This window comes from Nematolebias whitei, chromosome 7 (genome assembly GCF_014905685.2).
Source record: "Nematolebias whitei isolate Nwh7 chromosome 7, NemWhi1, whole genome shotgun sequence".
NCBI lineage: Eukaryota > Metazoa > Chordata > Actinopteri > Cyprinodontiformes > Rivulidae > Nematolebias > Nematolebias whitei.
In genome coordinates this window covers 29,926,332-29,943,857 of record NC_056504.1, presented here as the reverse complement: position 1 = coordinate 29,943,857, position 17,526 = coordinate 29,926,332, and the positions used below count along the sequence as shown (strand labels likewise).

At 41.8% G+C, this 17,526-nt stretch overlaps 1 protein-coding gene across 1 annotated transcript in view; it reads right to left on the bottom strand.

Annotated features, from left to right (window-relative positions):
• Positions 1-14,546, bottom strand: part of LOC119411794 (RNA-binding protein 6) — a gene marked incomplete at its 3' end in the record, with an annotated part of 31,682 nt that extends 17,136 nt beyond the window's left edge. Inside the window, 4 exon segments of the mRNA XM_037678721.1 lie at positions 3,358-3,432; positions 13,292-13,365; positions 14,212-14,281; positions 14,399-14,546. Coding sequence (XP_037534649.1) covers positions 3,358-3,432; positions 13,292-13,365; positions 14,212-14,281; positions 14,399-14,506 — 327 coding nt within the window.
• Positions 14,547-17,526: the final 2,980 nt, after the last annotated feature.

The window sequence follows — 17,526 nt, the reverse complement described above, 5'->3', positions numbered from 1 at the left end:
GCTGTTCTGCCACCGAAAACTTTGTGACAGGAAGAGATGGCTGCAGCATACGTTATTCGTGCTGGCCAAATTTCTGTCCCTCAGCTGCTGCCAAAAAAGGACAGCATGCCACCTAGTGGACATGATGTAGCCTCTACACCTTTCTCTGTACACCTTTTACAAAACGCTTCATCAGCGGGTGATTAAAAGCTGTTCCTTCGTGACATGAAGAGATGACTGCAGCATACGTTATAATCGTGCTTAACGCCAAATTTCCGTCCATCAGCTGCTGCAGAAAGGACAGCACGTCGCCTAGTGGACATGGGGTGGCCTCTACATCTTGCGGGAGACCCATCCTCTCTAAGTGGGTCCGCTCAGCGGCCAGACCCACCGGTGCTGACCTATTTCTGGGTAACTCCTGATTGTTCCTCCCGCCTGGAGGAGCATCCTCTCTCCACAACAGTTTCCACGGGCGCCCCGATAACATGCGTCGTAGAACCGGAACCCTGGTGCGTTCACGCGCTCGGGAGCCACCAGGAGAGCTGTCAATCCCTCCTCATGAACGCGGTTCAAAAAAACGTAATATCAGAGGCGGTGGGGGAACATGTAAAATCGTTTTGGGCCAAGGGTTATAAGCGAACACGTCCACCCCTAGTGGTGGTTCGTCTCGTGGACTCGGTGAAGCCCATGGCTGACAATGAGCATTCCCTCGTGTCGCAAACAGGTCCACGGCCGCTTGCCAAATTCCTGCCACGTCTGGGCCATCAGACTGAGGTGGAGGGTCCACTCCCCGTGACGCGGACTGCCCCTGGACATCACATCTGTCTTTTGTACAGAACACCGGGGATGTACATTGCTCTGGTGGAGAGCAGATTTTGGTGTGTCCAACACATTATTTTCCTCGCAATGTGTAACATTTGGGCTGCGTTGATTCTGCAGCACAGGAACAAAGTGTTAAATCACATTCAGAACCGTGCAACCCTCCAGAACATTTATATGAGCTGTTGTGAGAAAGCCACAGCGCCCCTACAGCTCAAGATAGGCATGTCACCCCTCAACCTGACACCGGTGCTGACGGGGGCTCCCTCTGACAAAAACCAGGGGTTTTCCAGTGTCGGTGGTCTGCTCTCACGGAGGGAGGAACAGTGATTGCCCGCCTCTTCCTAGCCCCACTCCCAGATAACCGGTCTTGGCCGGGAGGATCGAACTTTTCATATTTTATGGCGAAGCCCAGAATTGGCAGGTGTGATGTCAACATCTGAGCCGACATGTGAAGCGGTCTGCCTACGATCGCCTTGTTGAAAAACTGACAGGTCCACATCGGTCTCGTTCCTCCGGTCCGTTTGGAACCAGGAAGTAACGTGAATAACAAACTGTGTTTCCCTCTCCGTCGGGAAACCCCTGGACTTCTGCCTTTAGGGGTGAGACCTGGTCTGGATGACAGGACCGTCTCTTAAAACTCCTCCGAGCAGAGGGGGTCAGGCTGCAAGTTGCAACACGTAACCCCTGCTATCAGCTTTGGCCATCTACGCCTGGCGAGAAAGCTCGCAGCCACTCTGCGTAATGTCCGTGGGGTGGGCGCGCGTTTAGGTGGTGCGTTATGTTTTAACGGATGTCAGTCAATCCACCGCCTCAACCGCTATCATGAGCCATGGGAGTGTGTTCTGCGTGACCCACAGGCGAAGCTCAGCTCTGAGCGCAACTGTGTGCTGCGCTTGACTGCGGGCCCACATCATGTCTATGTGGAACGCTGTGCGTTGAGGAGAGGCGTGTGAAAACTGTTGACGCCGCGCGAGTGAGGGTTTGACACCACCACGGTAAGACGCGTGCCGCTCCTGCCAAGAGCGAGATATGTTACTGGGCTCGTACAGCGATCTCACGTTTATGTTGACGTGAGCGGTGAGCGCTGAAAACTGCGTGCGCGCCTTCATAACGCAGCGCCAAATGGGTGAATGATGCTTGGCACCGCTTCGTGAGGGGTGTGCAGCTTAGACTGAAAAATCGAGTTATTCTACTGAAACTCGTTGTGCGGGCCACATTCACTTATGACTGTTGTGTCATGCAGGTGTCTCGCCTTGTTTGAGCGACCCTAACCCTAACCCCTATCATCCGAAACTGGCGGGGGAGGCGCGGGACGTAAAAAAGGTCCCTTCATGTCAGCCGCCTCCTGGATTAAGCCGGGCAAACTCCAGAGGGCGCCAGCGGCTGGGAGCGGTGTGGTCGCCGATGCGAAACAAGGTGGGTTGGAGGGGGACATTCGCTGAGCCCCCCTCTACCGACACTACGCTCTCCAAGAAAGAATGAGCAGCGGGGGATGCTGCTGACGTCGCCTGTCTCGGAGGAACCATCCGATTCGCTCCGAGGGTCGGAGAGAAGGGGAAAATTACAAGATGGCGTCATCCCGCGTGTAGCGACGTTTTACTGAGAAATACTCCTCGGCGCTTACCTTGAAACAAGACTGTACGTCTGCTTCTCCTCGGGGAGGAGAACTCACCGGGACGACAGAGAGTTGGCGTAACGGGCCAGGCAGTCTCAACAAAGGTTGGTCATCTACACAACTTTCCTTCTTCATTCTTCTAACAGTGCTATTAGCTCGCTGAAGAAAAATGGGAGCCGATTACCCGCTCTTAACGTAATTTAGATGGACCGGGTGGGGCCCACACAGCAGGGGCATCGATGCGTGTCTGAACCAATGAGAGCCTTTGTTTTGTTGTGCTGCTGCTGTGCAGTGCACACATGAACCCTATCAGAAAGTGAGCAGACAGGACACAAACATGGAGAAAGGTACCGTACCTTTACAAGGGCGTTATTTTAAAACTTTTCAGAGGCTTCTACAGACGAAGCTGGCTGGATGCAGCATGTGGGAGAACATGTTCTATAAAGACTAAAATCGCTCCTGCAGTCAATTCTCTGTTTTCTTATTATGATTTTATTGTTTGAGCACTTTTCCTTTCTCCAAGAGGAACATTTGTTACTGAATATAAACTGTTCACGATGCTCCCTGATTTAAAAATGTTTCTTCTAACTTTTCAGAAAAAACGTATAATTTTGAATTTGTTGTTAATCCGTTGATTGTGATTGTTTTGGGTTTGAAGAAATCCATTTTTCTCTAAAATAAATGCCCAAATGCCCAAGACACATGGGTGCATAAATATTAAATATTGAAACCAGTATTTATGAGCCTCTGCAACCAAATAATTAATGTGCCATAGTTAAAATGCTAAAGCATTTATTCTGCAAATTTTACTATAAAAACTGTAAGAACACGTGCCAATTTCTTTCACTTATTTGTGATTCTTCAATAGTGCTTCCATTGACATTACATGTACGATATTCAACCTTTAGTTAAAGAAATGCCTTTTCTCTCATCATACTTACAAAAACATCTAATTGATACGCATTCGGCTGGACATACTTCATGGACGCTTCTCTAGTGCCAAGCTTTAGGGAACCCTGGAGAAAAAACAAACAAACACCATATACCAGTTAGCACTGTTCTACATTAGTGATACTGCTAAACTAACACCAGTCACAACCAATATGCACTAAGGCAGGTTTAGCCACACCTCTAAATTACTCAGGATAAAATAGCCCAGCACTTGTGGTAAAAGTCCAGATCTGTGGTCTTAGCACATTGGCTATTTTTGTCCATCCTAGAATTGTTTCGAGGAAGCTACATCTTTGATCTAAGGACTATTTTTTTAATATTTACCTGCAATGCGAAGAACCAGCCAATCAAATAATTTTGTATGTTAGATAACCGAGGAAATAACTCAGCAGGTAAGGGTAAAATGTGACATTGTGAAACTAATTTTTATGAACCCACTAACAAAAGCAAAAAAAGCCTAACTATAAAACTAAACCAAAATAGTAATTAAGGAACATTACAATAATTAAAGAAAGTTTATTTTGGATGCTCCCTTCTGCAGGAGTTGACACTGAAAGATTTGGCAATTGTTTTATGCTAGATGCTTTCATGACGCAGCTTGGGCTCGAACCGGCAGCCCCAGGATTACAAGACCGCCAAACTTCACCACTGATCTACCAGTGATAATGCATTTAATTTTGTGCCATCAGTTAATAAGCTCTATTGGTCTAACTACAGTTTTAGTTGCTTTTTATTTATTTATTTTCGTTCAGCTGCTACCTTCTTCAGCGGTCAACACTGAAAGTGAATATTGCACGAAATATTTGGCAACTGTTTTATGCCAGATGTCCTCCCCACCTCAACCTGGGCTTAAACCTGCGGCCTTAGAATTAGAAGATGGCAGCCATGACCACCGAGCTAATGCAGCTCTCAACTGCAGTATTAATAACGGAGGAGTGGTGGCGCAGACATTAAAGTCAAGTCTGTGATTGGAAGGTTGCTGGTTGGCCCCAACCGACAAAATCAAAATGTGGGTGGTGGAAGGTGAAACACCCACACCTGCTTCCACCCTCATTTACCCCACTCTGGGCAACTACAGTATTAATAAAACATCTAAATTATAATTATTTAAAACAAACAAGTTATCAACTAATGCCTGATATTTGCACTCTCTGCGTATTATGTACAAGCAGTTCCCTTATTAGTCCACTTCTGCAAAAAAACCACACGTGCGTAAAAGGAATATAGTTCAAAAGGTGTTTTGCTAGTTGCATCTTTTACATTCAAAGTTGCCACAGTTTTGCATGTCGAATGGTTATACTTAGGTATGCTCCTATCAATTTTTTTTGTGCCGATAACCGATACAATCACATGGATTGGCTGTAAATGTTTTGATTTACCGGTAGCCGAGTGCTACTTGCTACGTGATCTGGAAAACAGGAACCATAAAATCACCATAATTTGGACAAAAACATGTTTTTATTTACTTTCCCAAAAAAACAAAAAATATATATTAAATAAAAATTTGCAGGCAAAATACAGCAACTATTCAGTCAAAAAGACAACTACATTAAAATGTACCTGCTATAAGTAACAGAATATTTAAACAGATTCAATTCAATTCAGCTCATTTATATAGTACCAAGTCACAACAGAAGTCATCTCATTGAAAACAATGTTCTCAACAGGAGAAATACTGCAGAAAGTCAAATACATCTCAAAACATTGCTTAAATCAAATAATGTCAGGTAAAAAAAAGGATACATTCAAAGCCAAATGCATGTTGAATTCATATAAACTATCCTAACCCAAGTTAATAAATCAAAAATACTTGACAGCATGGATTACTCTTTTGTGCATGAGCAAACTTGTGCATTGTCAAAGAAATGCCTCTGACTTGTTGACAAGAAAATTATAGGATCAATATTTTTAATAAAGAGGAGCATCTCAGTTTTTTCAGTCATGAGTCCTGTGTTTGTCCACCATGTTGGATGCAGCGCTTAACAAGCACCTGTGCAGGGTGCAGACAGGTAAGTTCTTGCTACTCTAGCAAGGTCTGGAAAGTGTTCCTTATTGGTTTTCCAGTATTCCAGTGGTGATGCACTCAGAGGTGGATGGCTCTGAGAAGTAGATAATCATCTCCGAAGGTGTTGCACTGTCGGCACGAGCCTGCTGCGTGGTTTCTTCTGCCAGGATCTCACTAAACATTGAAGACGAGGATCCTGATCGTGACACGTTCTCTGCTGGCTCCCCTGTGTTGTCAAATTCCAATTCTAAGTTTGGGTCTCTCTGAGCGCCTTCTGTCATCAGACGAAGAAGCAGTCTGTGTGTTTCGGTCTTGAAACCTTCAGAAAAAAATCTGTCTTTGTACCTTGAATTGGGGGGGGTAGAGAATCACAGTAATTTAACATGAAAATCATTATTTCAGGCCATTTGAGAATAAAATCATTAAATATGTACCTAGACATTATTAAATTTTGTTATTATTTGAAGATAATTTTCTCACCTTGGGACTATGACTGTTGCCAAACTGTAGAGGGGCTCCTTTTCAATGTCAGCAAATTGTTTGGTGACAGCTTCCAGCAATGTGGCCTTAGTTGTCTTCACGCCATGATCTGCTGCAACATCTTTGGCAAGGAGACACTTTAAAACCATCACAGAGGTGTGGGCTGCATTAACTGCCGTCTGACTGTTGCTGCTGTGGGTGTCTTCTCTGCAGTCCTCTGCAGTGAGCCTCGGAAACTCACTGTACTCTGCCATGCGTTTGTTCTTTAAATGTCATATTAAGGGAAGGGGGAAGTCTGAAACCGTCATCATCGTATGTTCCCACACTATGGTGAAATTAGTTCTCTGCATTTAACCCATCACACCTGAGATGCACCCAGGTGGAGCAGTGGGCAACTATGCAAGCGCCTGGGGAGCAGTTAGGGATTTTTTTCATTCAACCTTTATTTATACAGGCTAGTCTCATTGAGCCACTCAATTACAAGAGGGACCTGTTCCAGACCGAAAATATAAAGTACAGACAACAATAACAATAATAATAACCATTAGGCGTCTTGCTCAGAGACACGCCACACGAGAATGGCTGGGAGTCAAATCGTGACTTTCCGGTACCAAGTTGGCTGCCCTGCCTCTACCCCATCTTGGCAAGTTTGTTGTATTGAAGGATTTTAACGTGCTTCCCCCGCAAGATATTTTGTTGTTGTATGTGTTGCATGATGCAAACTTTACATTACTCTCACAGTGTAAAAGTTCCACATGGCAGACGTTTGTTTATGATTTGCCACCGCGTGCCTGCGCAATGTGAAGGGGGACATTAAACGGCACACTGGACCTCTGCAGGCTGCAAAGGTGATCAGCTTTTGTGATCGGCACTGAAAGGCATTGGTCGTATACACTGATCACACACTTTTTTATGGAAATCGGCCAAACATGAGCGTTGGCCAATCGATCGGAACATCTCATAATTTTACTGATACTAAATTTATCTAAATCTCTGTTGCACAAAATACAACTACTGGTGCCCATTACAGATCACAGAGAAAATTACTTTACAATTCAATTCAGTTTATTTATAAAAGCGCCAAGTCACAACATAAGTTATCTCAGGGCACTGAACAAAAGCATTCACATACATTATAAATGCCAATTAGTAAAGTTATCTATCTAAAGGAACGAAGCCAGCAGATTGCGTTGGGTCTTCATTTCATCGCAGTCTCATATCCTGAGCTAGCACAAAGGCAACAGAGGACAGGAAAAACTCCCTCATAAAAGGAAGAAGCCTCCAGCAGAACCAGGCTCAGGACAAGCAGCCATCTGCTTCAACAAACACCAAATATTTTAAATGATTGAAATCACAAACCAGAGCCAAACAACAGTTGTCATAATGACCTATCGCAAGCAAAAGAACAGCATGTCAAAATGACCAATAAGGACAATAAAGAACAAAATCACCAACAAAGGCTGCACACTTTAGCAGTAATCAAGCAGACTCCAAATATAAAAGGCTTGTGTGCTTTCTACAGTGGTGGGCACAGCTTACCACAAAGTTAGCTTTGCAAATCGCTAATTCACCAAGTAAAATACCTTTTAAAAATTATTTAATTAAAAATAGCGGAAGCTAAAGCGTTAACTTTTATCAAACACCAGTGTTTCCCCTACCATTATACAAATGGGGCACCTTGCACCGTCAACAGAGCCAAGCACCCAGTCTACCCCCCCCAAATGTCAGTTCAAACCGCGCGCGGCTCAGATGTGTGTCGCAGTCACTCCACCAGCTCTAAAATTGTCAGTATAAGCAGCGAGCTGTGCAGCTCAGGACGTGTCTGTCTCTCCTCCACCCACTCCCTCGGTCAACAAAAATCATGACGAGATGAGCGCCGCGCCATGGCAAGTTAGTTATCTAGGGGAAACACTACAACACTGTACCAGTGTACACTACTGTCGCTGACACTGTAAGACTGATTGTAATGTGACAATGTTATAAGTGAACACAACTCAAAACGGTTCATAAATAACAAGTGTCCATGTCCCATTCAGAGGTGAGCTTTCAGAAATTAATCTGGTCCATGAGAACCATAGATATGGTGCAAAAACTCTGCTGTGCTGAAGCAGAGTGATGCATTCAATGCATGTCAGACATCTCCCATAATGAATTAACAATCCTCTTTGAGGCTTACTTTTATTACCCAACTACAAAAGTTGCTGTGCATCATCATCAATATTCTCTGTGACAAATCTCTTTGTATTAAAGATGTGTGAAATCACATGTGAGAGTCACGTCCCAGAAACAGCGCAAGTGTTGTGAATCATGCTGGGAAGGAATTATGAGTGCAAAGTTCATGACTGTTAATGTTTCTGAGTTTGAAAATGGTTTTTTCATGTTATTTTCCTGTTCTGGTTCGGCATTTATGTTAAAGTCTGTTATTGACCGTAAACTTGTGGTAGACGTGTGTTTGTGTGTGTGTGTGTGGGGGGGGGGGGGGGGGGGGGGCACTGCGAGGGTGGTGACATCACCAGGAGGTGCATAGCACAGCATAGCTCTGTGTAAAGTCCCCAGTACACTCCCGTGTACGTACATCTGCAGAGTATGTCCACACAAAGCTCAATTTTTATGACCGCGTACGTGGTGTCGCACAATAAACTGCCTGGCGATGGACGGTTTTGTATGAGACACCAATGTATTAAATTCCCCTTCTTCACCCGATCTGGCCTTTTATTTTATTTTTTGCCAAGAGGCAAGTTATCTCTTCCTCCTCCGTTGATGCCATGACTGAAATGGTGAGAAATTAAGGAATTTGTCACGAGTGAATTAAAATCAGGTCCAGTGTGGCTGCGAGAGGGTCTGGAGATTTCCTGGTGGGCTGCAAGGCCATCGCTCCCTTTAGCACTTTTTATTAACAACGTACAAATCCAGAACACCGCTGCGTCTGGGGATGCCAGCTCTCGTTTTTCTTTTTCGACCTGTCAATCAATCCAGTAGGCGTCAGCAAATGACCAAGATGACCAATCGGCAAACTCAATTTATCTCTAAGGTAAACGACCCTTGTCTGCGGAGCTGCTCTGCAGCTGCTCAGGGTGGATGCTCGAGTATGAAGTCTCAACCCTATGCGCACAGTTTCCACGTGGCTGACAGGATGCGGGAGTATACTGGAGCCTTAACTCACCTTTCTCCTGTATGCTTTTATTGCAGAGAATTAATTCAAAAATAAATAGCAGACTTGAACTTTTCGGCTAGACATATTCATAGTGAAAACGCTAATCTGCTAAACGTCGTTAGTTCCACTATTAGTTGATAAGCGGAACAGTGCCCACCACTGGCTTTCAAGATATCAAGATTGTCTTCAAATGGCCAACTTCCTTCAACCTGATGCAAGCCAAGCAATATAAGCACATAACTAGACTATCAAAACTTTTTGCCAACTTCAAGAAAGAAACAAAGAAAGTATGTGTTTATTTTCCGGACGGAATAAAATAAAAAATAAAGATGAATAAGCCGGTGAAACATTTTGCAACAAAAGAAAAACTGCAGAATCTAGAAAATCTGGAAACCAAGAATCAGCAACCACACTTTCAAAGACTAGCTGTAAATAACAAAAAAAAACAAATGCAAACAGCAGGAAGTAGATGGAAAGTCTGATGATCAGTTTTCTTGATACTAGAAATGAAAAATTGCAACAAACCCGAAACCCATGAACATAGTTAGAGGGAAACCACAAAAAACTAAAATGGAAAACTTGCAATTTGCAATGCAAGTCCGCTAGTTAAAAAGCTAAAGGCAGCCTCTTCCCTCATGCTGAATCCTCACGCTGAAAACCCCCTCCCACTCAAAAACTGTTGGTACAAACAGCGCATGGCTCAGATGTATCTCAGTCACTCCCCCCCTTCTAAAAACTGTTTAACTTGATTAAATAAGACAAGGATAGCTATTTTTTCCAAATGCTAAATAATTCAATCACCATAAAATGAGTTTTTAACCAACTAAAAAGGGAAAGATTATTAAAATCCCGTGTTATTCAACATATTGCAAGTTTCTTTCATCTGCTCCCTTCTTTAAGGGTTGCCACTCGCATAAAATAATTGGCAAACTCGCATGAAAGATTTGGCAATTGTTTTACGCCAGATGCCCTTCCTGATGCAATAATGCGAGTTCATCCAAGCAAAACCATAACGGATCAGTCGAGGTCCGGGTTAACAATGACCGCCACCGGTGCTTTTGACAAACAGGGTGCCGATGGAAATTGTGCTGTTAGTTGAAGACCACGAGAAGGGAAATGTGTCAAGAGACAGAGGGAAAAGAAGAAAGTCAAGAATGTAAGACTGAGGGTTGCAACTCTAAATGTGGAGACAATGACAGGAAAAGGTAGAGAGCTGGCAAACATGATGCAGAGAAAGAAGGTAGATGTTTTGTGTCCAAGAGAGCAAGTGAAAGGCCAGCAAGGCTCGCAGCATTGGTGCAGGGTTCAAACTGTTTTACCGTGGTGTAGATAGAAAGAGAAATGAAGCAAGGGTGGTCCTGAAGGAGGAGTTGGCAAAGAATGTAGTAGAGATTAAGAGAGTTTCAGATAGAGTGATGTGACTGAAGGTACCAGGTTTGATACTGAACATAGAACAACATATGGAGTGGTTATGCTCTACAGGTTGGATGTGATGTGGAGGAGAAGGGTACATTTTACAAGGATCTGGATGAAGTGATAGAGTATTCCCAGGGAGGAGAGTGGTGATCGGAACAGACCTGAATGGACATGTTGGTGAAGGAAACAGAGAGGACAAGGAAGTGATGGGCAGGTTTGGTGTCAAGGAAAGAAACCGGGAAGGACAGCTGGTGGTGGATTTTATCAAGAGAATGGAAATGGCTGTAGTCAACACTTTTTTCTAAAAGAGGGAGGAACATAGTGATCTAAAAGAGGAAGGAAGTTTGCAGGTAGACTACATTCTGTGTAGAAGAGGAAAACTGAGAAAGATTGGGGACTGCAGGGTTGTGACAGGGGAAGAGTGGCCAGACAGCATTGGATGATTGTGTGCAGAATGACTGTTGTAGTGAAGAAGAGAAGAATAGTAAAATCAGTGAAGAATATGAAATGGTGGAAGCTGAGAAAAGAAGAATGTTGTGAGAAATTGAGAGAGGAGTTGTTAAGGCTCTGGGTGGTAAGAAATAGCTTCCAAATGACTGGACTACTACAGCAACAGTAATTAGAGAGACAGATAGGAAGGTACTTTGTGTGTCATCTGGACAATGGATGACAAGGAAACCTGGTGGTGGAACAGTGAAGTGCAAAAAGCTATTAAAAGAAAGACGTTAGGCAAGAAGAAATATGACGATGAGAGGACTGAAGAGAGGAGGCAGGAATATAAAAAGAAAGAATGTTTAACAACTGGGAGATAAAGTTAGAGAGGCCAGATTGAGATGGCATGGGCATGTCCAGAGGAGGGACATTGGGTATATTGGCAGAAGAATTTTAGAAATGCAGCTGCCAGGAACAAAGAAGAAGGCCAAGAGCAGATATGTGGATGAAGTTAGAGAGGACATGGTGGTAGTTGGAGTGAGGACAGAGGATGCAGAGGACAGAGAGATGGAGGAGGATGACTCACTGTGGCAACCCCTGAAAAGGGAAAAGCTGAAAGAAGCCCTTCCTGACGCAACATGGGCTCAAACCCACAACCTCAGGATCACAAGACCGTGCCACTGACCACCATGCTACTGCAGTCCTTAACATTTTTCCAACATTTGCATTGTTTAAAACATTTTAACCTTTCTCACTCACCTGTCCCATCTGAATAATGAATTTTAAAAAAGCCCTTTAAAAGCCAGCTTTGATCTCTTTCAGTATTTCACAAAAACCAGACAGAAAGCTCAGCACTATGTGGAAAAAGACAAAGAGGAAGGCCAAAGAGCAGATATATAGATGCAGTTAAAGAGGACATGGAGGTAGTTGAAGTGAGGACAGAGGATGCAGAGGACAGAGAGAGATGGAGGATGACGACTCGCTGTGGCGACCCCTGAAGAGTGAAAAGCCGAAAGAAGAAGCCTTTCTGACACAACCTGGGCTCAAACCCACAACCTCAGGATTACAATAGAATGCCACTGACCACCATGCTACTGCAGCTTTTCACATTATTCCAACATTTGCAATGTTGCAAATATTTTAGCCTTTCTCATACATCTGTTCCATCTGAATGATGAAATTGAAAAAAAAAAGCCCTTCAAAGGCCAGCTTTGATCTCTTTCAGTAATTCACAAAAACTAGACAAAAAGCTCAGCAGCACTATGTTGATATGAGCTTGCACACAGTGAACCAATATCACAGATTCAGCAGCAACAACAGCGTTGTGGATAAGTGTAGTGAACCGCTCACGCAACCCTCATCCCATCACAATTACCCCCTCTTCAAAGACCTACCGGTATTTAGATCTGATTTTGAGGGGTATCAATAGTAGATTAACCTCAAGACCCTCCTCACCCATTCATCCGTGGTTTTTCATACACGCTACTGAAGTGCAGGGAAGATATCCGCCTCATCTTGAGCAGTGAGGTTTGAAAGTAGCTTTGTTTTTTTTACTGTATCACTTTACACATCCAAAGAACAAGACGGATAAGAACATATTTAAGAAAGTATATCTAATCTCAAAAGTGAGTATTTCAACTTGTAAAATCATTAAGTTAAAAATACCATTACCATTAAATGCTGGGTTTTTAGAAACCTACATTCAGACCACACCTCAGTCAGAATGAAGTCAGTCTGGATAAACAGGTAGAATGCCAAAATTCTAAAATACTACTTTTAAACTGCGCTAAAACAACCTTAGGTGAATAGTTCAAATATGTAATAGCCATACAAATGCAAATCTATAATAAAAGATGTGCAAGTTCTGCAATAAACTTTAACCAAATCATTTTTTGTTATATTAACTAAATTAAATGAGAAAATATTGGAAGAGTAGAGAAATTCCAATATCAAAAATCAATGTTTTTCTCCAATGGTGAAACTTCTGAATTCTAAAAAGTAAAGATGAACTTTTTTACTAGTTTTTCTTTAATATATAGAAATATAAAATAATCCTATTAAAAAAAATTCCTTACATTTGGGTGGTCCAAATTTTAAAAAGTCTGAGATCATAACCAATAAGAGACTAGCCTTCTGCTCTCAAATTGAGCACATTACAGTAAGTTTCAAAAGAATGTTTTGGGGATTTTTTAAACTCGGAAATACAAAAATGTAAATCTGTGTACTCTCAAGGTTTTGAAGTACTTTTAACTGTTATTTAAGTATTATAATGACTAAATAGCAACAGAAATGTCAACAACTGACATTTATTTTCTTAAATAAGTTCAGTTAAACCCATTCCCAGACTCGTTTCCAACCCCAGCTACTGAGAGCCCTCTCAACCCCTCGAAATCCTGACGGGAGAGACGGCCTTCTCAGAGTGACGAAGATGGGCCACCTTGTTGGACTCCATGAAGTAGACTGCATCCTTGAGGTTTAAAAACTCCACATAGGCCATATCGTAGCTGTAACCTGGGGACAGCATTTGAAATACAGATGGGTTTTTGTTAGTCAATGCCAGTAATGACAGTAACCTTGTGGAATTAAAAAAAAAAAAAGAACATTCGTAAAAACATTGACATCTGTGCAAGTACTTCTACTGAAACACATACCTTTTAAGGAAAACATTTTCCTTATTGTTTTAGACATCATATCAGTGAGTGATAATGCATCAAAATTCACTGTGAACAAAAGGCTTTAATTGCTAATATTTTCCATATATTCCAGACCATTGGCAGTAAACATGTGAGTGGCGTCCATCACAAAGTTCATGTTTATTTGTGTTCAAAGCATCGCCTGTGATGCTGTTTGGATGCATTTCAGAAAAAAAGATGACCTGTGAGACATATTTTTCCCAAGAAGGCTTGGCGTCATGTAGGCACAATGCCTATAGCAAAGAAAGACTTTCACTTTACAGCAGGTGTTTATAGCAGCCAGATGAACAAAGTGCTTCCGAGGCAGTTTCCATTCTGTATATTAACTATTTTTCGCTAGTGTTTGTAAAGGACAAATTTACTATGTCACCTGTCGTGAGTCTTCTGTAACCAACACTTTAAATATCACTCCAAAAGCTGCACTAAATCCTCTAAATGTTGATATCCACGGCCACTCATTCTCAGACTTTGTAAAATGTGTAGAATACATCCCCACTTTCATTTTCAATGAGCGAGTTCACACACACATCATCACCAACAAAAGCAACCAAGAATGGAAATAAATAAAAAAGGTGGCAGTTCAAATGTCATCATAGCGAAATGTCAAGGGACAAGGTGGCGATTGATTGCCCCAAACACACCCACAAAGAACCTTAATTCTTACCTGGAACGACATCCCGGATTTTAATCCCCTGCATTGGTACACCATCACGGACTGCAAAGGAACTGAGAATCTACAAAAGGCAATATTAATCCATGTCAGTTATAACACAACAATGACCAAAAATCAATATAATCTGTGATAACTAAAATAAAGCAGTTTTTTTTTTTTTTCTTCTTCTTGTGATTACCTGATCCACTGTAGTAGTCTTTGGAATATCAAATATGGATATAATATTTGAAGCTTTGTTCTTCACTGATGCCTTTCTGTAATCTTGATCCTTGCAGAGAATGGCCATAAGAAATAAACCACAGCATAAAGAATACTAAAGTAACTTTGGAAAACTGAAAGATTAAAATAATGCACATACCTGTGAACCAGAATCTGTGAACGCTGAAGGGGTGATTGTTTTAGAATCCTCTAGGAGTTTCTCCGCTGGTTGAAGATCTTCGTGTTTGTAGTCAAACCCCCTTGCAGGCCCTGTTCTGTAATCTATATCCCTATAGTCCTGATCTTTTGCTTCTAATGAGCTGCTACTTAGAAAATTTTGTTCATTTCCAAATTCATTCCTGGAAGGAACTTGACCACGCAAGATATTTGTTGCCTCTTTAATGGACTCACTTGGGCTTTGAATCTCACGTACAGGCTCATTCCTTCCTTGATGATAAGGGGATCTTTCATCATGATTTGGTTTATTATAAATATAATTTGGATCCCTTTTATCAAGCCAATTTTCATTATCTCTATCCAGCTGAACAGTTTGTGCGGGTAAATGGTGTTGTGGACTCTTGCTACCAACTGGTGGTGCATCCATTGCAGAAAAGGGGTCACTAGCATCTTTTCCTTGGAAGCCAACAGGTGGTTTATTCCTGTCATGAAATGGATCTGGGAAAGGAGTCTTGTCCTTACGACGGTTCTTCCACTCTTCAGCAAGGGTCATCTCATCACCACTTCGATAATCCATAACTGGACTACCACCTAAATCTGGATACTGTCTGCTGCTCACACCATCTTCTGAATCCATAAACTCTGACTGCTGAGAACCAACAGCATTATAGGGCATGTCTGATCTTTCCTTGTCCACTGGTGGATCATCACCCCTTCCACATCTTAAAGGAGATCGACTTCTACCTTGAAATTCAACCGCTGGTCCAGGTTGGTTTCTGAAATCCATATCAGAATCAAATCTACTTGGATTGAAAGGTGGCTCTCCTCTTCTATCGAATTCCATCTTTCTTCTTTCATGTGGAAAAAATTCCATATCATTGCGATCAGTATCATGGACACTCACTGGGTTCCTACCGTGCATCTCCCTAAATCCATAATTTGGTTCCATTCGATCCACGGGAAAGCCTCTTCTATCATCAAAATTAGGTCTGTTGAATCGTGGCATGTCATTAAAGGAGTCTATGTCCCTCATGTCAGAAAATCTGTTGTTGGATCCCCATGGAGGCATATCTCTGCCTCCCATGTCTCTTACATCCCTGCCAGGTCCTGGAAAATCAGAGGTATTCATTATTTTTTCTCTAATGGAAAGTTCAACGTGCCTCCTAAATCCGATGTCCGTCTCCTCTACAGGTCTGAAAAAGTCTTGGTTTGGTTCTCTTCCTCGCATATCTCGTGGATCCATATCATGTCCCCTCATGGGTGGCCCATCCATTCTCCTGTCCATAGGGTGTAAACCTTGATGTCTTGGGCCCATATGGCCCATGTTCATCCCATCTCTGCCTCCAAAATCCGGCATTGGATGACTGTGGCCTCCAAACATCCCTCCTCGTTGATTACCACTGAAATGCACATTGACATATTAGTCCAATGGATTGCACACAACAAAACAGTAAAGTAGGATGGAAATGAGTTATCGATTAAAATTACTCTGTTTTGAAATAGCATATTACATTGCTAGCACTGAAACTAGACAGGAACACAAAGTATATATACTGCACAACTATGTCAGCAAGATGATGAACAAACACCTGCTGGCTGTTCACAGAGTGCTGTGTCCAAGCAGCTGCATTTGTTCAATTAGCTTCAATTAGCTCTACAAGCTTAGCTTGTAGAGATCTAGTAGAGTGCTGTATGAATGGGTAAATGAGGCACAGATTGTAGTGTAAAGCGCTTGAGTATATTGAAATAAGATAGAAAGGCGCTATACAAGTACAGTCCATTTACCATATAGTCTGCAATCTAAATCTAAAACAGACCCAAAGATTGTGCAGGTGACAACCAAATAATGGTGCTAAGCTAATAATCATCCAAAATGTTTGGATGGACTAATTGCAACCAAAAATTTGTGCAACAACCGTACCAGGTCAAATTTTAACTAAAAAATAATATATATATATATATATATATATAGGGACTAAGCCTAAAGTAAAAGAAATCAACAACAACCAATGTTGCAAAACACTACATTGTGTTGATACATGTATGCATGAAAATCAGTTAATTCCTTGAGTCGTGTTCCTTATTAAGTGAATAATAATTCATAACTTAGGTTACAGTTAACAACACACAAGCCTCTAAACATTTATGTCTAAGAATTAGACTTAAAATAACAACAACAAAAAAAAAAGGCTTAATACACCTAACCTGCATGACATAATTCCTGTAAAACAAGGATTTCTCAGTTTCATGTAGTTCTTACCAACAGTATCCTTACAACATATTCAAGCTTTTCATTTTTAAATAATCAGAGCTTCAACTTATTAATTTGTCATGTTGGAGTTTGCACTTTAAACTTTTATTTAAGCTTGCTCAAGATGAGCGTCTGCTATGAAGTTAAACTCAAAGCAGTTTGCTCCTCAAATAAATGTTATTAACTTATTTTTAAGATATTTGTGCTGCTGGTTTTTGGCGTATTGTTTTAGTACTACTAGTGCTTGGCATATTTTTAGTTTAACATTTTTTTTTAGTCTTACTACTGTTTTTCTTTACAATTTATATTTGTTGGATGTAACTGAAACCCTGTGTACACAATTTCGTTCAACCACATGTACCACATGTGGTGCGTATGACAAATAAAAAAACTTTGATTTTTGACTTTGAGATATGACTGGTTCTGTTCAGTGACCTGAGAAGACTTCTGTTCTGACTCGGCGCTATATAAATAAACTGAACTGAATTAAATTTAATATTGTGCACTTAGAGCTGGTGCAGGGACAATAACCTTCACATCAATGTGAAGAAGACAAAGGAGATGATCGTGGACTTCAGAAGGAACAAAAACACCTACCCCTGGGGCTGGGTGATATACAGACCCTTTCCTAAAAATTAGAATATCATGGAAAAGTTGTTTAACTTCCATAATTCTATTCA